Below are 24507 nucleotides of genomic sequence, written 5' to 3'. Positions count from 1 at the left end.
ACCTCCACAGTTTCAGATTCTCAGATCAAATAGTTTTTTTAATAGTTTCCTCCAGTGTAAAAGTTTCAATAATGTAAATAAAGTAATACTATATATAGTATTACTTTATTTAATATATATACATTTTTATTACATTCAGTGTTAATGGTTGTGGTCCAGTATCAGTAGTCAACTTGGAGTTAAATTCTGTCATCAAAATTATCACCCTGACAGAATTTTCACACTATAAAGATTCATTCAGACACCACAACGTTCTCTGAAGTGGGATGTGAAACAACATCCAACGCCAAACTGAGAAGCTTCCTCTGAAAAAAGTGCAACACTTTGAATCAAGTTTATAACAAGCCAGCAACTCTCTGACTCAGGTGTCTACAAGGCAGACCTATCCATTTTTCAAACTGGCCTATTCAGGTTGACTGTTTTCCATTGACTTCATTTGATTGATATTTTTGATACATAGTTTTTTGTTCTGTTTTGATCTCTGCCTTGTAAGGTGACCTGGAGTGCTGTTAAAGCCTCCTATATATAAAATACAATGTATTATTATTATCATTATGTTGTTGTTAGTTCACTAACACAGAAACAAGGCAGGCAGGCAAGGACCCAGGAAATGTGTAGGCGTCGTATAAAAGCTGGGAATGCAGAGCTAGAGATCTTGGTACTCTGAAATGGATCTTAACTCTCTTTCTGAGAGATGTTTAAAAGAACATTCTGTTTTTGTATGGAGAAGAGCTTTCTAGGTTTAGTTGTGAAGACATCTCTAGGATGATAATGTGATTAGAATAGTGGGATTAGAATAAATCTGAGACATTCCACAAATATGTTTTGCATGTGTGTGTTATAAAGGTGAAAATGTTAAATGGTCAGTATTTATATTTGCACTTTTGTGTTCCTTATGAGCACTTAAAGCACTTTACAAGACAGCCTGTTGCCATTCACGCACACATTCATACAGTGCATCTATGGACAGCACTTTTTCTATGAGGGGCCATTCAGGTTCAGTGTCTTGCCCAAAGACACTTCGGCATGCAGATGGCAAGATTGGGATCAAACCGCTGACCTTCTGGTTAGAGGACGACCGTTTCCCGCTATATGCAACCTTTTGGTGACTGGAGAGAAACTGCCTCACATGTATTGAAGTGATGTTCCCGCTACACATACTTATATGTTAGTGACCATCGACTGTACTATACTTTCACCATGCATTGTGGGAAACAAAGACTCCACCATATAGGGCATGAAATATGAACTCCAGAACAACTGTAAATAATAACAAAGAGTCACACTTGGCCTTCATCCTCTGCTAAGGATGCCTTTACCCCACTACATCTTAGGAAACAACATGTAGCAGCAATTTAAACTTTAACAAACATTCCCTCTGGAGAAAAAACTATTCTATCGCTACTTGGTCATAAAAACAAACATACTTGAACAAATTTCTACAAAAAAAAACAGTGGTGATTCACACAGGGGAATATGAAACTAAACACAAGCACTTATTCAGTTACCAGAATACTTTTACACAATGAGTGTATTATTCTCACACAAGTGGTGGTAGAGAGCCACTCAACCCTTTATAGGGCAAGGTTGTTTTTAGCTTGGATGCGGTGTGTGTGTGAGTGTGTGTGTGTGTGTGTGTGTGTGTGTGTGTGTGCGTCTGTGTGTGTGTGTGTGTTGGGGGGGGGGTAGGGGAAGGGGACTGAAGAGATGGGTTGAGAAGGTGGGGTAGGTGTGGCAGATTTACCTCAAATAGCTATAATAGAGTAGTTGCTACGGCAATCTGGAGGGACTCGCATTCCCCAAGTGGCCCTTCAGCGACTGGCTCTGCTGCCCTCCCACATACAGGCTCTCTTAGCGCTAATGGCAGGGTTCAGAGCTACATGACTAACCAATGAAATCATGGGATAGTAACAGGGAGCTCGATACACTCTGTGCTTGTTCAAGCTTCACTTGGTTGAAAACAGGCAGAATGTAAGTTCACATGTTTGTTTGTTTGAGTGGAATATTTATTTAACCCGCTCAAGCGTTCAGGTGTAAAGGTCGGCCTGAACACTTGAACACACACACACACACACGGCGGTAATGTGGCAAACAAATGTTTGTGCTCTCATCACGTGGCCATGACCCACGGTGACATCACCCATTGGTTTGTGAGCTGCATTTTGAAACCTTGAGTTTAAAACTCCAGGACTGTCCTTTAGGCAACTAACATATTTCCACAAATTCTGTTGTCAAACCAAAAGACATTCTACTCTTTCAATAAATATAGATACAATGACACATCACATGGGAAATAGATTGCATTCATAATACCCCTTACTCTTGATGAACACTCAACGGTCTTTACGGTATAGATTCTGACCCATTCAGACCTTCACACATATTCATACAGTCTAACTATGTGCAGCACTTCATCACACTCTGCCGTCTCAGCCGTAAGGGCCAATTTGGTGTCATTATTTTGAACCCGGGACACTAAGGCACGCTAGCTGGCATCAAACTACCATCCCTCTGGTTAGGGGATGACCCGCTCTATCTCCTGATTGCTAATCATGATCCAACAGCCTTGTTAATCTGAAGTGGTGGCAATGTATCTGTGAAGATTTAGGTTGTGGAATCTTCAGGAGTTGTACAAATGTACATCAACAACTCAAGCACAGTTTAACCTTTCATCCAAAAAGGCTTCTTCCTCTCTAACTGACTAATGGCAAGTTTTAGGTGTTAAACCCTGTGTGGATCTGTGCAAGTCGTGAGAATGAGGCCTTGCCTCAAACTGAACAAAGTAAACATTTACAGAGTCACAAACTTAGAAACACCTCAACAGTTGTATGCAGACCTACTTCAGCTTTAATAAGTCAGCAGCCTTGCAAATACCATACTGACTCCTGTTTGAACCACTTGCCTCTATTCAACCTCCCCCTGCGCATTATAAGACATTCCTTTGTCTATTCTAATATTACTGCTGTAGCCATTTATGAAATATAATGAAGGTTGAAAAATGTAGCATTGTTCAAAACAGTTTCATTCTGAGCGGTGGTGGACTAGTGGTTAGAGAAGAGAGACATTGGACCAGAGGATGGACCAGAAAAGGGATCTGTCCAAGATAGGTTATAAAAGGACACTCCTCTCCCTATCCCAGTATCTAAGTGCCCATGAGCAAGGCACCTTACTAATAAGGTTACTATTTTATATTAAATGCTATCCTTACTATAATATGCGGCTGCTCGTGTCATCACTAAACCTAACAATGGATGACATCACTCCAGCTCATCTTAATTCTTTTAGATATATGCTGAAGACTTTCCTGTTTGCCACTGCCTTTTATTCAATCATATAACTACTAATCATAATCAATGCACCTTTATTTTCACTCTTTTATTTGATTCATTTATCTTATTTATTCTGAATTTAACTCTTAATTTTTTTTTTCAAAGGCTTATTTTTGTATTGTCTCATGTTGCTTTTACAATTTGTCCTATTGCCTTGTATATTTTACGTAGAGCACTTTGAATTGCCTTGTTGATGAAATGTGCAACACAAATAAACTTAAGGATAAAGCTAAATGTTGATTAAATGACATTCATTTCTTGCGTTTGCTCCAACTTTGCAACAATATGCATGTGAATTCTTTACCTCTCTGTTCATGACAGCATACAATAGGCCTACCTCACGGCCAGGGGTTAAGTTTGTTGTGCAAGCATTCCCCAGGGGAGCTATTTTTCTCTTGCCACCTACATGTATACCTCACTAATTCATGACCTGTCTGCAGATGCTTTGTTAGAAACAATGCCACCCCCAAAGCTACTTGCTCGAAGATCTGAAAAAGAGGCGCTGTCATTTGCAAAATTTCCTCTGACAAACTCACATAATTACAGGAATTAGCCTGCTATTTTGTCATTAGCCTTCACTTTCAATGAGCCAATAATGAAAAGAGAAACTAGTCAGAGACAAAGACAGACGTCTTTAGAGGATTTCAAGACACTTTCTCCCCCCACCTCTTAGCCCACACATTCAATTTCCTGTTTTATTAATATTATTAATGTAGTCAAGCTTGTTTTTTTTCCCCTTCTGATTGGTATTGTGTGAGCACTGATGGCTCAGCTCAAGGGAAGAATGATTTCAAATGCACTTTGTTAGCGCCATGATGAAAATGGCAGCTCGCCTTTTTAAAGCCGTGTATTTACAAGCGTGATTACAGGGTGTGTGTTCAAATAAATGAAGCCAAACAATGACGCACAATCAGGACTTCATAAGCCAACGAAAGGCCAGGGACAGATTAATGAGAGCTTTGCAGACACACACGGTCACACACACATACGTACATGCAGCAGCCTCTTGGAATTACAGATATATGTGACACGTTAGACAAGATTTGGTCCGGGACCATTCCATATCCAAATGAGCAGGAGAAAGTAGCGAGCTCCCCATGTAATTTACTGTTGATTTGTGTTTGCACAGAGGAAGCCTGATGTCTCTCAATATTAATGTGGGTAACATTTATCCTCTCTCCTGCTCCTGACAGTAAGGAACAGTTGGCTTTGAAGAGACAGACAGGAGCAGTTGTCTTCACAGACTCGGAAGTATCCCTTGCATTTGTTTAGCCCTTTAAAGTGGGGGGTTAATAACTTTGTAGTTAGGTTTTATGTACATTTATGTGAATTCCCTTAGGGTGTAATGACTGATAAATAACGACTAAAGATTGTAAACGTGCAGGTAAAGAGTTTTGCAGTGCTCCCTCTCACACTTTGCTAACTTGAGTGAGTACAATTGTTGTTTTCGGGTTTTAAAGCTGCATTATCCACCTTACTTCCATCAGAAAAACTGATAGAGTCACAGATGATATTACACATTGTGTGTTTTTTAGGATACTCCAGGCTCCTGACGCCACGTCAATATGAAACCGTGTGATTTTCACCTAAGAAATATGAAATCAAATTACCTTTCCTGACCTAGACAAGCTTATTCGTGCTTGTTCCTTCTTCTGTCATTGCTGCACTACTGCAATGCACTATTCAAATGAACCAGTCAATCCTCAGGGTCTGGGCTTCAGCTGATTCAGAACGCTGCATGTTGTGTTCAGGATTGATTTTAAGATCTTTTAACTTTTAAAGATCAGCATAGTCTGGTCGTCTGGTTCATTACAGAACTACAAACTCCCCATGGTCCAAGCTGTAAGATCTTTAAACCAACACTTTTTGAACTAGTTCCTAAATCAAGGCTGGTAACCAGGGGTGACCGGGCTTTTGCCATCAAGGTCCAGAGGCTCTGGATTTAAACTCTTCAGCTCTTTAAACATATAAACATATGTTTTTAGGAAAGACCTTAAATATAAAAAAATATATATTTGGTTTATTTCTATGTATTTTGTTAAGCTCTTTGTAACCATGTTTTGATAAATCAAATTATTAAATTATAATCTACTGCATTTTTTCAAATATTTCCTGATTACCTGAGTCTCCTATGATTCTATCGATTCAACAAAACAAGATTGTTGAAGACATTACTTTCGACTCTTTGGAAATTATGATGGACTTTATTTTTCTGAGATTTTAGAGAACAAATTCATAATTTATTAAATATTTCCTCCTTAATCTGAGTGTGAAAGGTCATCTTTTGGAATATTTGAACTCTTTAGTGTTCTCTACAAAGTTGCTGATAAGGTGTGATAGATGCCCTTTTATCATATCAATAATTAGAAACAAATTTGTGAGAATTCAAAATCTTTATTGAAAGACTTGGTCTTTAAAGTTAACATGGAAGCACAGACTGGACTTTGTTCTCCTCCACGCTATATGTTCCACAGAAGACGACTCTGTGAAGGAGGAAGAGGAGATTAAAGACTGAGGGAGACATTCCAGATGAACATATTGGTTTAAACTGCTCCATGTTAGTACTGAAGAATATATATCAGTACAAAAAAATCCCCAAACAACAATTAATTCTGTATTTGTGTCAGGAGCGGAAAAATCTGGTTCTGATCACGAGCTTCTATTTATGTTGTAAAAAAAGTTTGACAAAATATATAATATATCATATCATATAATAGAGGAATCTTCAGAATGTTCTCTACTTCAGCAGCTCCCTGAACCCCTCACCTCTAGATGGCACCAGTCCCATGCTGCCATCTAGTGGCTAAAGTTAGTCCATGCACTGTGGTAAAATGCTCCACCCAGATGGTTTGTCTGGGTCCTGGACCTCGTACGGGTCCCATTTAGATTTCCAAACAAAAGATACATTTTACATTTACTGACACCCATGTGACCCATTTATACACAACATGTGAAACAAATATTTCCCTATTTGATGCACCACAATTTCTTTAGTCACCAGTGAATCTGTTCACAAACTATATGAAGATTCGCACTTCAGTTGTTTCCACATGTTTAGTTTTCATTGTCAAACGAAAAAAGAGAAATATGTTTAATGTGGTGATTGTTGATTTTCCAGAGGTGTATAACATGAAGCACAAATAAAACACAAACTTGGAAGATAGAGGACAGAGACATTTACAGTGGGGAAGTAACATCAGTCTCTGGTAATTTATAATTAATAATACATAAATATGAATAATGGTAAAACATTCTACTATTTCTATAATTTGTCTAACTGAATGTTAAATGTCAGTCAAAGCTAAGTAACAGATGGTATTTTAAGTTGAGCTTTTTTAAATTGTTTCTTGGTTTCGTTTTCTATTGTTAGATTAAAGACCCTGAAGTTCATTGCTCTCAGTGACCAGGGTGTGTTGTTCTTTGTGAACTCATAATCAGTTTGAATCAGTTAGAATCATCCTAATGTAACACCCATACATCACAATAACAATTTATAATTAAGTTTTGGTTCAAATACTAATCATGGTGAAGCAGCTGCAGTGATATGACTCAGACTGAATGTATTTGTCTTCTCTATTGGAACTGGCTGATTATTAAAATGATAGTTGTCGATTCGCCACCTGGCCGTAACCCTCAGAGAGCAAAAATCAACTTACATCTTGTTGTCCTGTCCACTCTGCAGCTCCACTCTAGATGCTCCGTACTTGGGGTTCAATGGGTTGATGATGTAGTTGTTCCATCTAAACGTCACCTCTGTCACATCTCCCAGAGCCACCTCAGCGTCCAGCAGCATCTCGTAGGTCCGCCCAGACACCATTGACCCCCTGGAGAAACATCACAGTTCCCAGTGAAATTAAATGCTCAACCACACACAGTATAAAACCACCGTTCAGCTTCACTTTGACATTGCAATCTGAGCTTCAATACTTTTACAGACTTTAGTTGCAGTTACCATACACACATACACAGTGACTGTGTGATCACTTACTCTGACAGGCCAGGCCTGAGTGATCCCTCCTCCTCTCGTCTGCTCAGCTAACTCACTGGTGTCTAATTCACAGACTTGGTCAATTGTGGATACTCACTGATCTCTGTCGTTTCTGTCAGCCTAGCCACTGGTCTATTTCTCATTTATTTCTCATCTCCTCAGCGTCTCTACTTGCTATGACAGGTACTGGAGTAAGAGCCCCGAGATAGGCCGTCAAGAAAACCTCAGACCTTGTAAGAGGGTTTAAACAGAAGTACAGTATCTGCTGATTTGCTTGATCTCTCGCCTGCTTCCCTCCTCTTAATCAGATGTTTGTTTAGGGGGTGAGCCAAGGCAGTGGCAAGGGGTAATTCACCCAGCTTCAAAATATTCTTGTTTTGCTGCAATTCTTCTCAATGGAGTTTAATGTAGTTTTCTTTAAGGGCTGAGGGTTGGCAACCTCGAGATGGCACCAGATGTGACAGGAGTGGGAAGGAGCGGCTGATGGACAAAGGGCTCTGATGTGTTGTCCTTATTTATACTCTACATAAAACAGAATAATGTAAAAAAAAAAAATGGATTTGACTCTTCTTCAAGCAGATATAAAAAATAAATATCCAATCCCACAACTTGCATTGCAGCTTTTCTAACCCTGATTACACTTGGAAGCAAGAAGCACAGCATCCTAAACGAAGAACTCAAATGTCCCCTCAGTGTGTTCCACAGACGATACATAATGTTCTTACCTATTGAGCCTGTGCTCCTCGGTGCTGGCGCTGTCTCCGATGAGTGCCACATACATGCTGCCTGTTGTGGACCAGCTCGGAGCATCGAGGGTTACTGACACATTGTAGCTGTAACCTAGAAGTGGAAAGAAATAGTAGAAAACCACTTTTTATTCACCAATTATGGCAAAGTGTCATCATACCTTGTTACTTGCATACTTTTTCATGGGTGGGGTTGATTGAAAAACACAGGGGGAAAAGCTGACTGGTACCATGCTATTGTTTCAGATTATGTAACCTAAATGCACTGTATTTTCTGATCTATTGGGTTTCTCTATCCTTTCCCCCTTACTATGTAAACTGCCTTGATGATGTAAATTGTGATTTGGAGCGATACAAATCAAATTGAAATGAATATCAAAATGAAAAGTTTCAATGTGAGAGTGAATGTGTTGTGAGGACAGGATACTTACGACCAAAGGGCTGTGAATCGCCAGTGTTGAGGAAGTAGTTTGTCTTTGAAACACCATCAGTCACAGTGAACCTGTCAGCGTTGTGGCCCATCAGAGGACATTTGCCGTCTCCACATGGGAAACACTTTCCCTGCGGAGACATGGTGAGGTGTGAACACTGAGCTCATCGTGTGATGGAGTGCGAGAGTCCTCGCCTGTCAATAAAGAGTCAAGGGAAAGTAACAACCCCGTAGACCTTGTTGCAGATTGCCACTTTAAAAATATGAAGGCAGAGAGTGATAGTGGTTGTGCAGTAAGTTACAGCGTGGGAGCATGGCGACTTTGTGGCTGTCAGCTATGGCCGCAGGAATAACACCAGAGAGCTTTTACGAGGTGAGCGGCAAGGAGGTGCTGTCATCTCTCAACAAGAGCATAGTCGTATGAGGTCATGCCTGGAGCTCCCCGGGCCTCCTTTGATCGGGACATGTGTCCAAAGCAGGGATAAACTGTCATTAACACCAACAGCTGCAGATACAAGCCCTCCCCATGGAACACATGAGGGAAGCCCATTCACGTCCGCCTCAACTCAAATGCAGTGTTGCCGAACTGACTTCTGAAACCAGAGAAATGGTTCACAGCCATATCAGTGTCATGCAGCAGCAACAGGTGGCATCCCCGTACTCATGCTGGGATGTTGGAGATATTCTCCAGCACTTCTCTTGTCTGAGTCAATCTTATAGCTCCATGTCACTTTTTACAGGGAATAAGAGGGGATGCCTCCAAGACCCCACGTCAGTGGAGCCCGCCACCCATTGGGACCAAGAGCATTGACATTTTTTGAGCAGCTGACTTTTGTTACCAGAGTCCAAAAGGGAATTTCTCATTTTAGCTGTGCTGCATCATCTAATTCTATGTAACCTGTTCTGTTGAGCTGATGTAGTCATCTCTCATCGACCGATCCAGTTAGCAAGCTGGCACAGTACCATAGACTGTTAGATGGAGGTCATGACCTCTCTCCAAGAATGAGGCCGAATCTTCTCAATCGCCGTCTAGTGGCTGGCTGAAGTATAGGTCATAAATCCTCTCTCCTCCATGTTAATAAATATGACATGGAATAAACTAAAGAAACTAATTCGGCTACATGTTAAATACATTTTTCGCAAAAATCTGATCTAAACATTTATTTTTGCATTTATATCAGCACCATTGAAGCAGGTATCATCACATGGTTCTGTAGAACCTTGAAGACTTACTTCTGCAAAACTGTCCTTATTGGGGCAGGGGTATCCCAAAAAGCCCTGGGGTTTAACCATGCTCTCAGTGTAGTACTGGTAGGCCCTGACGTGGTTACAGCCGTCAAACTTCTTCGTACCTGGCAAAGGTTGGATCAGGTGATGACAGGGGAGAGGACAAGAAGTGAGAGGGACGTGGTGTTAAAAGAGGTAAGGAGGAATAAGAGAAGAGACCTGATTGCTTATTATAGTCCTGATTCTCAGATGGCTAAATACAAACTTCTGACCTTTTGAGTAAAGCCAGTGAGAAGCTGTCAACTGAAGGGGAGGATTACGCTGATCAGCCGCAACATTATAAACAGTTCCCAGTTTTAATGTTTTCTCACGTATAATGTGATGTTTAAATGTTGTTTATGCACCGACTTTACAAAATCAACATTAGAAATAGTGACTGGTTCTAATAATGCGGCTGATCAGTGCATATTTAAAGTGATCAGAGTATCGCTTTGCTGTGATTTAGATGAGAATCACAGAAAACAGGATTAAATTCCGTTGTTCATGAGTCAGACTCAGCACCAGTGAAACAATAAGGAGAATGTTCAGAGTAAGAATGTGAGACGGAGAGACAGAGGAGCGCTGCTGGTTGGAGACAGACATAGAGAGAGGTCATGGCTTCTGTTGTTTTCTCCTCCAGTGCAGGGCAAACACCAGGCGCTCCGAGAACTCCAGCTATGCAGCCCTGGCTCCAACTCTCCCTCTCTTATCTGTAGGATCAAAAGTGGCATATTCAGCTGTGCCAACACCCCCCTACCCCCCACCCCGGACCCAGGCATGGCACCAATGCTGCCACTTGAGCCTCGCTACTCAGCAGCACATTTCAAAAGAAAGCCGTCGTCATTCATTTTAGAAAATGTTTGCTCAGATGGGACCAGCAGGAATAACCCTGCCTGCAGTTTCTTTACGATTTTTCCGTTGGGACGGCTCCAATATTCCACAGGGGGGCTCCGCATTGTAAGTTGCGTGGTTGAGAAAATAAGGATGCATGACTCATTGTGTTATGTATAGGAGGAGCGGTTGTGATGGAGCCTGTTGTCTTGAGTGTGTAGAGCACATGCAAGCAGTGTCAAATGGGATCACACCATTATGAGCCCTGTTTCTACTCTCTAAGTAAAACTGTGAGTTAACAACCGTAGCTGATTGAGACCAATCAGAACACATATTGAGACATTTTATTGAGATTTCATTACTTTTTTTTTTACAGTCTTGCTGCCCAATGAGGCTTGCTAATCAATTTGCGGCAGTGACTCACAGTCTGAGGTGATATTCCAGATGGACAAAATAACGCAGTTCTAATGACCACCATGAGAGGACACCATTGCCTTTGGATACCCCTGTGAGACAAGGGATACGAGGAGAACAGCAAAGAGAGAGACTCATCGACGTACCTTCATCCTACAGGATAAAAACATTCCACCTCTTGCAAACGCAATGCCACTGAATATACTCAAGTCATCAATTACTACTGTTCTGTATAAATAAGAGACAGACTCCATGATGTGATCAATATAGAGATGCGCTCACCTGCACTTTTCAGTTCAGATTCTTTTCAACATGGTCATAAATGTAATACTTGACAGAGTTGACAGAGAGGGAAGTTGTCAAAAAAGTAGCAACAAAATCATCAACATAATTGGACTGATTTTCACTTTTTCAATTAAGATGAGTTTATGTGTCTTAAATCCTCTCACCTTCCCAGATAGCATCCAGATCAGTGGGTTTGCCTCTGTTGGCGGAGCAGCCGGGCATCAGTTCTCCTCCATTGGGATAAAAGTCGATGTGGCCCATAGCCTGTGACATCCCAAGACCTAAGAGGAGGAGGGCAACACTAATTTAATTTTTCATATTTGACAAAAGAAGATGATCATACTTTATTTCCCTTATTTTTGTGCTTATTAGTGGGCCTACCATAAAAGATAAGAGCGCAGAACATATATATTTTACACTTTTCACATTAACTACATTCAGATTCTGTACCTACTGCTCCTTCCAGGCTCAGTTAACTACTAATCTGTGCTGTAGTGTTTCAAAGTACAGTGAGAACACCATCGTGATCAGTGGTGATATGTACCAAGTTTGGAACTGAAAGGAAGTCCATCGGTGTGAATGACATCCACAAAGGCAGCATCACTGGTGTCCAGACGCACAGACGCATCAGTGTCCTGGAAGTAAGGTTCAGTTGGGTCCAGTCCTACGCAGACAAAGAGTGGTATTGAATTACAGAAAGATCAGACGAAGGCTCTGCGGCTAAAGTTATACCAGCTCAGCTGTCTCGGCAACCAAATCACAAGATGGACTGCAACAAAGACCAGCATTGTTTCCCCAAGTTAAGATGACATTAAGATTCACCTGTTCGCAAAATACCAAAACCAAAACCCTTGTGTCGGACAAGGATAATTCTTTGCTCTATAAAAAGTGAGAATTAAAAAGGAGAAAAATAAATATCTGTCCTCTAATTATGGCAGATTTGTTTTCATCAGGATCCATGAATGATTCCCTGGGAAATCTGTGAAAATGAGAAACAAGGCCGTATCTCGCAATGTTAGAGAAAACTGTTTCAGATCTGTACCAACATTTCATCTACTTTAATCTTGGTCCCTAAAATTAAACATTAGTTAAAACACAGCTTCACAAAATGTAATAATAATAATGGTAAATGGTTTTGTATTTATATAGTCTTGATGACCACTCAAAGCGCTTTACAGTACAGTTTTACATTCACCCATTCACAAACACATTCATACAGTGCATCTATTCGCTGCACTTAGTTATTCTATGGGGGGCCCTGCAGTCGTCAGCATCTTGCCCAAGGACACTAAGGCATGCAGATGGGTCAGACTGAGGATCAAACTGCCGACCTTTAGGTTGGAGGACTACCACACTACCCCTCAGCCACAGCCGCCCCTAACACAATTACTAGAATGATAAAGGATTTTTCTCACATGTCTGAAAGTTGTCCCAAAAATGTACAACAGCAATCTTGTTCACAGCAGCCGCACTGCTCACCCTACATCTTCTGTACTCATTATAGTTTGCCACATCTTATATGGGGAAAAGAACTCGCTCCTCCTATGGATACCCAGAGCTCATTCCGAGGTGATGCAAACACAGCTGCTCACCTAATTATACACTGATAAAAACATAGTACTGAGCATTATAATCCATTACTGCTGATAGCTCCCCCTCCAACCAGCTAACAGTCCATTTTCAAGTGTGGCTGCTCCAGCACATGTACCTGTGATGCGTGCAAGTCCAGTGAGCCGGCTCCCAGCGTCCCCTGCAGCGTGAGCCCCGAGGCTGTGGCCGATGATGTGGAATTTATCAGCCTTCTGCTTGTAGTTGAGCTGTGTGATGCAACATGAATATTAAAAACCATTCGTCCAACATACATTATGCACTACTGTGTGTATGAGAATAACTTCTCTGCTCCCAATCTTATTTGTCTGTGCCCTTTCCACCTCTGTTGAGTAATTTTCACTTAATTTGGGGCTTTAAGTTTGTTGTCATTTACTCGACAACATGAACTAAGGCCTAAAGCATGAAAGACCTGTAGCTGAGGTCGGAGAGGATCTGTTGTGTTTTCCTCCTGCAGAGTTGGATGCAGACTGGAGGTCAGCTCAGTCCTCTAGGTGTGTCATAAGTTGTCGGGAGAGGAGCAGTTGCTGGACCAGGCCGTGATGCTGAGAGTCAGGATGCTCTACACCTGTAAAAGAGCTGCTGTCTAACCGCTTTCATTGCCTCACCTGTGCAGATTGACCAGGTGGATCTCAAAGAATCTGAATCATCTGAATCATCTGACCGTCTCCACAGCCTCAGAGACCTGCAGCCTCCTGCAGCCTCCTGCAGCCCACACTCAGCTAACCCTAACCCTAAGAGGCCAGGTAGAGGGAGCAGGGTAATGGATCTCTTCGTGGCCATGCAGTTGTGGGTCAACAGGGAGAACAACAACGGGCTGATCGCTTATTCCTTGGAGACACTGGTGCAGAGTGTCAGGAGGAGGAGGAGGAGGAGGAGGAGGACCCTAAGCTATTTGGAACTTCTGATCTAACCCAGTTTCACAGACAATAAAACAAACATCTACATCTAATGATCCCCACAATTTTGACCATCCTCTGTTTTGTGCACGTATTGGACTATGGGTTACATTACCATGAGGAACTTGATCATGGAGGCCACCTGGGCAGCCACCACCCTGGCATTATTGGCAGCCTGGGCGTAATTTGTCTTCACACCTGTCGTCCACTCCACAGCAACACAGTTCACACTCTCCCACTTCACCATATCCTGCACAGAGCAAATGTTAGTTGACAAAGATCAGATGAATATAAGGTTTAAAAGTTTCACAAAAAACGTTTTGTACTTCATATTCATACATAGAGCCCATTTGAAAAACAAAACTAACAATAAATAACATCAACCAAAGAGCAAAAACAACTCTTGATAGAAATGTTCAGAATTATAACATGTTCACAGTTATTCAGATATAAATTCAGTGGCTTCATCACATGTTATTTTATCTCAGGTCATTGATGCCCACATTTGTGTGTTCATCTACTGAAGCCAACATCAATGTTAAGGTTAAATGATGCTCTTACAAAAATTATAGTTTAGTATCTCTTCAAAGAACATCCCATAATGTTTCCTTCCTACCTTACACGTTTCCTGTGGCCAGTTCTCATCTTCTGCTGTCAAATAGCCAGGAATGATGAATCGTGTCTTTCTCACTCCGTTGTAGTTGGAGGAATGGACGGTTCTGTCTTCCCGGATCTCCTGACGATTGTAATAAGAAAGCAGTGATGAAGACACTCAGATTAAGATTCACATTCATCACATCACAGGTCCACCTCAAAACATTGCTTATAATGTACATTGATACATTATAAGTAAGTAATGAGGGGCAAGATAAAAGTCTTGTTTTATGCAAAAAAGAATGTAGCTGATGGTAACATGAGGCTTTAGCCTTCAGGGTTGAAAAAATAAACCAGATATTCAAAGTTCGGCTCTTCTTTTTAACAACAAAGGAGTTTCATCAAAAGTGAAATTAGCAAAGTGAGAATCTGTAATAATAAATGAGTTCATAAATAATCGTCCTTCTTACCTGGAAGTACCGGTTCTTCTTGGTGAAGAGCAGGAAGCGGGTGCCGATCTGTTCAGGGTTCCAGGGCAGGATGGAGGCTGGTCTCTCGATAGTGCCCCCCCAGGGAGGCAGGTCAGCAAAGCAGCCCAGCTCATCAAAACATATCTCTGCTGCTGTGAACACATCACCAGGAGCACATCAGGTACAGTTCGGATATATACATGTGAACATATACATACAGTACAATCAGAATCAGAATCAGAATTCTTTTTATTGCCATGAATATTTGCACATACAGGAAATTGCCTTGGTGTGGTTGATGCACTGTACAAACAACAATATAAAAACAACAATATAAAAACAACAACAATATTGAACAACAATATATACAGTAAGAGAGTTACGTGCGGTTCTAAGGGGCAGAGATTGGTGATAATGGCAATAATATAGAGTTATAAATTATGTGCGGGGGGGGGGGGCAGCAGAGTCAGTGTGATGCAGGGGGCTTGTTTGTGAGCCCCACTGCCATGGGGAAAAAACTGTTCAGATGACGCAAGGTTTTAGTCCTGGTAGCCCGGAACGTTTTTCTGGACGGGAGTCTCTGGAACAGGTGGTGACCGGGATGGGAAGGATCAGCAATGATCTTGCCTGCTCTCCTACTGGTTCTGGAGTGGAACAGGTCTAGGAGAGCCGGCAGGTCACAGCCGATGACCCTCTCAGCTGACCGAATGATCCGCTGCAGTCTGCCCTTGTCCTTGGCAGTGGAGGCAGCAAACCAGACGGTGATGGATGAGGTGAGGATGGACTCAATGATGGCTGTGTAGAACTCAACCATCAATTTCAGCAGCATGTTGAATTTCCTCAGTTGCCGCAGGAAGAACATCCTCTGCTGGGCCTTCTTGATGATAGAGGTGATGTTCTCCGCCCATCTCAGGTCCTGTGAAATGACAGTCCCCAGGAATCGGAAAGACTCCACTGTTTTAACTGGGGATTCACACATGGTGAGGGGGGCGGTTTGGGCTGGGCTCCTCCTGAAGTCTGCTACCATCTCTACAGTTTTTAAAGCGTTCAGCTCCAGGTGGTTCTGGCTGCACACCAGGAAGCCAGGGTGTTAACTTCCTCTCTGTAGGCGGCCTCGTCCCCATTGGAAATTAATCCAATCAGGGTTGTGTCGTCAGCAAACTTCAGGAGTTTGACAGAGGGATGGCTGGAGATGCAAATACTTTTGAGAATGAAATGACAGCTGAACCTTAGATAATAATTTCAGTCAGTGTATCTTGGCGATTGAAGACTGTAAATCCAGAGAAACGTGTTATCTACTTAATTTGTCTAAATCTAAAGATTTATTTGATTATTGATTTAGGGACCCAGTGAGAACCAAAGCTTTTGTCAAGACAAGATTCTGATATAACATATCGTTATACTTTAATTTCATACTTTATATATATTTGACCTTTCTTGGGTAGAAATGTTCCTGCAAAAGCGTTTTGGAAAGGACTTAAAATGATTTTCCTGCCAAGGAAAGAACTATCTCCATTTTATTTGATTCAAGTTTTCTTGAAAAGCAAGTTTTGTCTCCAAATTAATTAAAACAAATCAGATCATGAAATGAAATGAAAGTTAGATTTATTCCATATAACTATTAGATAAAGTTTCCTGTTTTGGTTATCTATAATTGACATGCACACTCTGTTTTTGAATTTAGGCTTTGACTTTTAACATGACAAATTAGAGAATGGAGCATGTTTGACCATGTCATTCATATCCCTGTTTAAACAATTCTATCATCCACATCTTTTAATTTGGGTGGACTCGCTAAGTAATAATTAATTAATGTTGCTATCAGAGGACTCGAGCAAGTTTGATAATAACTGTGCTAGTCAAACTAGTAATCAAACAATAACGTCATCTAAAAGCCGCCCCATCTTCTGAAAAAAGGGTTGATTATTGTCCAGAAACATTACCTGGCTCAAGAAGCAGCCTGATTAGTGGCCAGCTATTGCAAACTCCTGTGAATAATACCAGATGTCTCACGTTTTTTTTAAATGTGGGTTGATAAATAAAGCCCTAACAATTCGGATATTTATGATTGACTTGTGCTGCAGCCGTAACAGACGTGGAGTCTTCTCAATATTCCACTTTGTATATTTAATGGAAAGCTAGGGCAGGCTATTATAATTAGGGTGGAATAATCTGATTAAAGAGAAAACAAAAGCAGAAATCTTCATGTTTAGAGCTTTTAAAATGCAGGAGCCTGAAATCAACAATGAAACTTAAATATATTGCTCAATGAGTTTGTTGCTTGAAAAAAACTGACTGGAGGATTTAAACTTACCATATGATGATCCAACGAGGAAGCAGAACAGACCCAAACCCCACATCTGTAACATCTGTTCAACAAAAAGTCTTAGTTGAAGAGAAATGATACAGATATATTAATGGAAACATGGCGTGTACTTACCTTCAGGCAGGACAAGTAGGTAGTGATCCTTCACTGCTTGAAACCCAGATGCTTTTATGGCCATGTAGGTGTGGGAAAGCCACAGCTGACTGACAAGGCAGATCAGAGCACGTCAACAAGATCACAATATTTACAGCATTCATGAGAAAAGAGGTGTATCAATGTTTATGAATTGTTACATAAGAAAATGTTTGACAGAGATGAAGGAGGCAGTGATGAAGAGTGTAATAATAGAGGTATATCTAATAATAGTAGAATATATGACTATAGGCATATTGTATATCTAATCATCTAGTGAAATCATAACCCATAATCAGCTGCCGCCTTAACTTCCCACAGTGCTTGTACAGTAAATGTTTAACTCTGTTACACTTACACCGTGTGTGAGCGAGCAGATGGTCAATTCTGCTTCAATAACGTCACAAGGTTGTTCTTCATATATGTAATATTTGCCATATGTGGACACGTATGCACCCCTAGTTCCTATTCAGCTCCACCTTCTCGTACTAATATGGTCTCTTCTGTCTCCATGAAAACGATAAAAGTGAAATCCTTGGACGGATTGATGTTTATCAGAACCGATTTCCAGTTGCATTCTTCAATGCTTTGTACCTTAACCTGTGTGAGGTTTTCAGTAGGCTGTAGTATATCATTGAATATGTGTGCATATGAGCACATTGTATGTGGAAGCTCTTTAGTCGTGTACATGAAAGTATTCACTTTATGTGTGTGAGGTTTTTAGAACAATATGTGGACGACTTTAGTTTCATTCAATTCAATTCAATCTTATTTGTTCACAAGTTCACAATGATCTGTGTAAACATGCAATAATCAGTTTGTATGTCAGATCAGAGCATGTCAACAAAATCACAATATTTACAGCATTCATGAGAAAAGAGGTGTATCGATGTTTATGTATTGACACATAAGAAAATGTCTGACAGAGATGGAGGCAGTGATGAAGAGTGTAATGATAGAGGTTTATCTAATAATAGTAGAATATATGGCTATAGGCATATTGTATATCTAATCATCTAGTGAAATCATAACCCATAATCAGCTGCCGCCTTAACTTCCCACAGTGCTTGTACAGTAAATGTTTAACTCTGTTAAACTTACACCTTGTGTGGGAGAGCACATGGTCAATTCTACTTCAATAACCTCACAAGGTTGCTCTTCATATATGTAATATTTGCCATATGTGGACACGTATGCACCCCTTGTTCCTTTTCAGCTCCACCTTCTCGTACTAATATGGTCTCTTCTGTCTCCAAGAAAACGATAAAAGTGAAATCCTTGTACGGATTTATGTTTATCAGAACGGATTTCCAGTTGCATTCTTCAATGCTTTGTACCTTTACCTGTGTGAGGTTTTCAGTAGGCTGTAGTATATCATTGAATATGTGTGCATAAGAGCACATTGTATGTGGAAGCCCTTTAGTTGTGTTTGTGAAAGTATTCACTTTATGTGTGTGAGGTTTTTAGAACAATATGTGGACGACTTTAGTTTCATTCAATTCAATTCAATCTTATTTGTTCACAAGTTCACAATGATCTGTGAAAACATGCAATAATCAGTTTGTATGTCAGATCAGAGCATGTAAACAAAATCACGATATTTACAGCATTCATGAGAAAAGAGGTGTATCGATGTTTATGTATTGACACATAAGAAAATGTCTGACAGAGATGAAGGAGGCAGTGATGAAGAGTGTAATAATAGAGGTTTATCTAATAATAGTAGAATATATGGCTATAGGCATATTGTATATCTAATCATCTAGTGAAATCATAACCCATAATCAGCTGCCGCCTTAACTTCCCACAGTGCTTGTACAGTAAATGTTTAACTCTGTTACACTTACACCTTGTGTGGGAGAGCACATGGTCAATTCTACATCAATAACCTCACAAGGTTAAGATGTTATTGATGATAGAACCAGATAATAATCATTGTAGTAATAATAAATGTGATTTGTTATGTAGATGTCTTGATTCAGCAGGATTTCATAATATCAGGTCTTTTCTGTACCAGCAGCCTAAGAGTTGCTGATATTCACAACTCTTCAGTAAATTATCAGAACAGTGTGTGAATATAAACACCACACAGAAAAACAATAATCGCTGTCAAAATGATGATGTGTGACGATATTGTAGCAGAGGTAACAAAGATTACCCATCAATTTATCTAGAGAACGGAATTAAATAAACTCTTAATCTTAATCTGAAAATCATAACTGGAGGTCTTTTCAGAATACACATCATATGGTGTCTGCATATCTGCATATGGAAAATAAAAAATCTGACTCCATTGTCTTCTCCCCCAGAGCAGTCCACTTTTAGAAGTCAATGTCAACACGGTAATGTCTCATTTGTCTTATATTGTGTGTGTGAGTGTGTGTGTGTGTGTGTGTGTGTGTGTGTGTGTGTGTGTGTGTGTGTGTGTGTGTGTGTCCAATAGGTGGCAGTAGAGAGCAAGTAAATTGAGGCATGCAGCTGTGTGAGCTCATTTTTATTTTTGAGCCTTCCTCTGTACAGACCTCATGTGAAGTGTACTAGTACCAATGTGCAGAGGTAATTTGTGTTGATGCATGCAGACCATGTCATATCATATTGTGCTTGTTACAGCCTAACTACCTAAGACATAAGGCTGATACTGTTACAATCCAGTGTTACACTATTCATACTAAATTAGCAAAGCATAACATCGAAGACATCAAAACAAGTTCAAAATGATCTGTGTAAACAAGCAATGATCAGTGTGTGTGTTTTGCTCTTGTGATGTTGTTGTGTGTCTTAGCGCTTCGTAACATTGGGACCAGAGGGATTTTATTTATTGTAGTAAGACGTGACTTTAACACACGACTAATTTGCAACAGGTTTTTGCGTTTTGAAGGAAATGTGATTAAGACCATATTGTTATTTATTACCATGAAAAGGATGTCCGAGTTTAGGCTTCAGTATAAGGAGGTCATGTCTACAAGACAGGGTTACACCATATTGACGAGCTGACTCCAGTTATGAGTGTGATGTTGAAGGACACCACTACACATAAGCATGTCTTTACTTCCAACTGTCAAGCTTTACCCATGTTCAGCAGGTCCCTGTCTAGATTTGGGTTCAGTGTTAGAGCAGCTGATTCTCTAAATGGAATCTCCAAATTTGCCTGAGTTTTCTGTTATTCTGATAGTAAGTTGATTTTCATATTCATTTATGTCCTACCCACAGTGATGTTGTGTTAAATGTAATTTCTACTGCCTGCCCAAGGTCTTTTTGTTAATAAAATAATGTATGTAGCAACTTCAACCCATCGCTTGCCAGCAGACCAGCAGCTGAGAAACACTGGGCCAGATCACACCGGTTAGATTGGGTAAACAGGACGATGGGGGCCGATCTTTGCCAGAGGATGCAGTGCGAGTGTTGGGGTTTTCTCTGTGAAGTGTGTTAGGATTTGGACCTGGGTTAATCCCATGTGAAAACAGCCCTGCGTGCACTTTGCTCTCCTGGGCTCCTGGATAAATACCAGCCAATTAGAGGTGTCTGGAATAGGTTTTAGACAAAAGCTGCTGCTGCTGCTGCAGCCGGTGTGAGTCTGTATGCGTGTGTGTGTGTGTGTGTCCAAAACCTGGAACTGTATATCTTCCTCTTGTTCAAAAGCAAATAAAAATAAATTGATGAGCCATACTATTCCACTGCTAGACATGTTTCGTCATTACTGTGGAAGCACATCATTATTTGCTTTCACTTAAACTCTCTCTTTCTCTCTCTCTCTCACACAGACACACACTCACACAGAGTCCCCCACACATGTCTGTCTAACTGAAATGGTACATCCAGGTATGAGGTTATAACGAAACCTTTTTTACCTGACGGAGTGCACTTCAGCTGGGAAGGAAACAACATCTTTCTTTCAGCCGGCCATGTTGTCCTGAAGAAGATGCTTCTCCAAAGAGACCAACTTGACATCTCTCTGTGAGATGATTTTCGATTTAAATACGTGAAACCTCCTGATCAGTCCAGAATCAGTGAAATGCTGACAGTATATGTATATGACTTGCAGCCTGGAGGATAGTGATGGAGAATATGTGCTTCACATCCTGAAGGGTAGTGCTAGAGGAAAATGGCCGCCAGGTGAATTGTATTTTCTTATCCTGTCTTCTTTTATGGTAATGGTCTGTATTCATAGTGGCTTTTCCAGTGTTATCGACCTCTAAAAGAGCTTTGCACTGCAAATCGCAGTAAAAATGGGGGACTTAGATTAGTGGGAGATGCTTGGTTTGTATATTAAATTAGTTTTTAACCAGAGCTGCTTAAATGAACAGGACACAATACGAACTTCTGTAACAGTGATGGGACATACTCTTTTTGTTTCATTTCCTTTATAAAGAGAACAAGAGTGAGTGCTTTCAGCTGATGAATGAGTCAAACATATTGATTACAGACATTGCACGGAGTGAAGCTTTTGACCAACAGTAGGAACCAGTGGACTAAGACTTCAGTGCTGCAGACAGGGATTTTCTTTGGATTTATTAATGATAAATAATATGGAGTAACAGTAGTCTTATCCTTGATTTGTATGGCTTTTATGATCTAGGAGAAAATAAGGACATGAGAATGAAGAAGATTAAATCGTTTACATTTTTGTTCTTTACAGTGGAACATAAAATAATAGTTACATAATAAAATATTGATACGATTGAAAAAACTTCCCCTGCTAATTGTAGGAGTTGGTTTCCCACATATGAAAGAAATCAGGTGGGATCCAGGCTGTTACCACTGTGCCTGTGTGTATACCTGTGCTACGCACTCACAAATAGAACCGCAATCTGTGTGAGTGGCATGCATGTCAGAGTCCATTATTAGGATGGTGGGGGAGTCCTAAGGCAAACGGGAAATTACATGCAAGACGGTGCAAGCTGGAAGGGCTGGGGAGTGGGACAGAAAAGCTCAGTAGGTTGGGTCGGCACTGCAGTGGCTTACTGTAGGAATGTTAAGCCTCCTAATATATTACAGTTGGAGGAAGAGCATGACCACAAGCTGAACCAGGCTTTCAGAGCCAATGGAGGAAGAGGAGGAGGAGGAAGGAGATAAGTAGAAGAGGAGAAAGAAGAGAGGGTGAGAGTGGAGAAGACAAAAACATAGAAAGGGGCCCAAGTGAAGAGGAGAAAAATGAAGAAAAGGTGTAGAGGTACACAGCAGAACCAAATGGTTACTGATGTGTTTGATGTGTCAGTACATGTGTGTGTTCTGCCACCTGGTTTATGAACAATACATATCACCAAATCCCTGAAAACAACACTGAGCTAAAGAACCTTTTTCAGTTTTGAGATCAGTCTAAATTGGCGGTTTACTCTTCCCCAAGTTCACCACATTGTGTGTGTGTGTGTGTGTGTGTGTGTGTGTGTGTGTGGTCCAGACACCCTCAGGAAAAAACAAATCACACTATACACACCCATCACTGTCTCTATTATGACTATTATGACAAATTCCCTAAAAAAATGTTTGCTCATCTCCACGACCTATTCATGCTTCCACATTACTACTTTACAGCTGAATGCAATTACAGTAAGTCTGTGCTGAAAAGCAAAATTACACGAATTCTAAAAAATTGAATTTAAGCATATTATTATTATTATCAATATATATATTTACATTTATTATTATATATCATAAAATGCATATCATTTTTTTTTAGCATAGAGATTTCCGTCGGGTAAAGAGCAGACAGTCAGCTTCCTGTTGATTCTGGCACACACATGACGAGGCTGTATTAGTATGCACTCAGATTACTTTTGCTAAAATGTTAGAAATCAATTTTGTTTAATGAAAACGTAGTGTGGATCTGGCCTTAATAAACTGTTATGAAACTGGTACAGATCTTCATGTTTGGAAAAAGAAAACTAACATTCTATATTGTCCTGAATGACGAAGCCTTGCTTTAAAAAAAAAAAAGTTATGTCTCCCAAAACAGTAGCTTCCATTATGTTACTCCTAATAACCCTCTGTTCATAGTTTAACTGGGACAATTTCTTTGGTATAATGATCAACTTAACAGAGACACTGTTTTGTGCAACGTCACTGTTGAATTCTTATTTATTCAAAAATGGACCTTTAAAGTTTGTGGAGTTCTTTTTCTGTTGCTCCCAGTCGTCAGAAATATTGTTGTTTATATCAGTCTGAAATATTGCTGCACACTGTCTGTCCTGTTACTGATTAAAGGCGGCTTGTTCTGGGTTAAACCCCAAACAAGGTGTGTGCTTCTTACGTCCCGACAGGTGTTGCTGCACCACTGGCTGTCAGCTGCAGGGAACACTATTGTGTAGCTGCTCACACCTGCTGGGAGGTGAAGGGCACTGTCTAAATTACAGTGAGGCTAATATAGGCTGTAAAACAAGGCTGATACAGAAACAAGCTCCTCTCATTGAAGATGTTCCACTTGTCTTCCAGAAATTGTGTTTCTCATTTCTTTTGTTTCAACACTCCACATTGATTTGTTTTGTCAACGAGCACCGTCCCTGATTTCATGATCCTCTTCCAGTTTTTCTTACGACAGTAATTTGTTACTTTGAGAAGGTAAAATAAAGACAAACTATGCTTTCCTACTGATTTGTGTGTCCAATTACAGAGAGTATACATGAATGTTTTCCCTCTATGCTTGGTTCTCATGTCATATGCGAATGTCCCTTTCCAGCTGTATTCTATGCTATCTAAACATTTCAATGCTATTGTTACATCTGCAAACAAGCTGGTGAGGTTCTACTTCTTCTTTGGCACGTCAAAGATAATGACATAAAAACAAAAACACATTTGTGCTGAGGAAAGTTTGGTCCATTGCTATTTACAGTGCTATTACTCTGTCTTTATTGCTTTGTCTAATTTACATTGGACCTGGATAGTGTTGATTTCGATTGCAATGTAGGAAGCGGAATAAAGACATGTGACACATTTAAGTCCTGTCATCGTCATCTACATGTGCTGTGTCTACCTATACTTGAATGAACAGGCTCACTTTGCTCATCTCAATGCCATTGCAATATCATTGTGATAAAACTACCAGCAAAAGGAAAGACCTCATCATTCAAACCTGATATTGACAACCAATCCTGTGATCCGATCCTTTTCTTCTTCTATTGTTTAATGCTGTCTCAACTTCCTTGCAATTGGTCTAAAAGTCTGATCTATCCATATAAAATGTTTCACACACCAG

At 40.4% G+C, this 24507-nt stretch overlaps 1 protein-coding gene across 2 annotated transcripts; it reads right to left on the bottom strand.

Annotated features, from left to right (window-relative positions):
- Positions 1-5703: 5703 nt before the first annotated feature.
- LOC133966224 (inactive pancreatic lipase-related protein 1-like) lies at positions 5704-17368 on the bottom strand. Of its 2 annotated transcripts, none has more exons than XM_062401037.1 (13): positions 17301-17368; positions 17175-17229; positions 14861-15009; positions 14413-14532; positions 13912-14046; positions 12998-13106; positions 11834-11953; positions 11454-11570; positions 9727-9845; positions 8495-8624; positions 8043-8157; positions 6986-7153; positions 5704-5812 (listed from the first exon to the last, which is right to left on the bottom strand). In XM_062401037.1, exons 2-13 carry the CDS (start codon positions 17227-17229, stop codon positions 5749-5751), a joined length of 1401 nt encoding a protein of 466 aa, XP_062257021.1. In that variant the 5' UTR covers positions 17301-17368; the 3' UTR covers positions 5704-5748. The 2 variants fall into 2 exon arrangements, with proteins under 2 accessions (XP_062257021.1, XP_062257020.1); XM_062401036.1 differs by having other exon boundaries at positions 14861-15012; positions 17301-17367.
- Between the last annotated feature and the right edge of the window lie 7139 nt (positions 17369-24507).

Source organism: Platichthys flesus, chromosome 12 (assembly GCF_949316205.1).
Source record: "Platichthys flesus chromosome 12, fPlaFle2.1, whole genome shotgun sequence".
Lineage (NCBI taxonomy): Eukaryota > Metazoa > Chordata > Actinopteri > Pleuronectiformes > Pleuronectidae > Platichthys > Platichthys flesus.
This window is presented reverse-complemented; position numbering and strand designations above follow the sequence as displayed.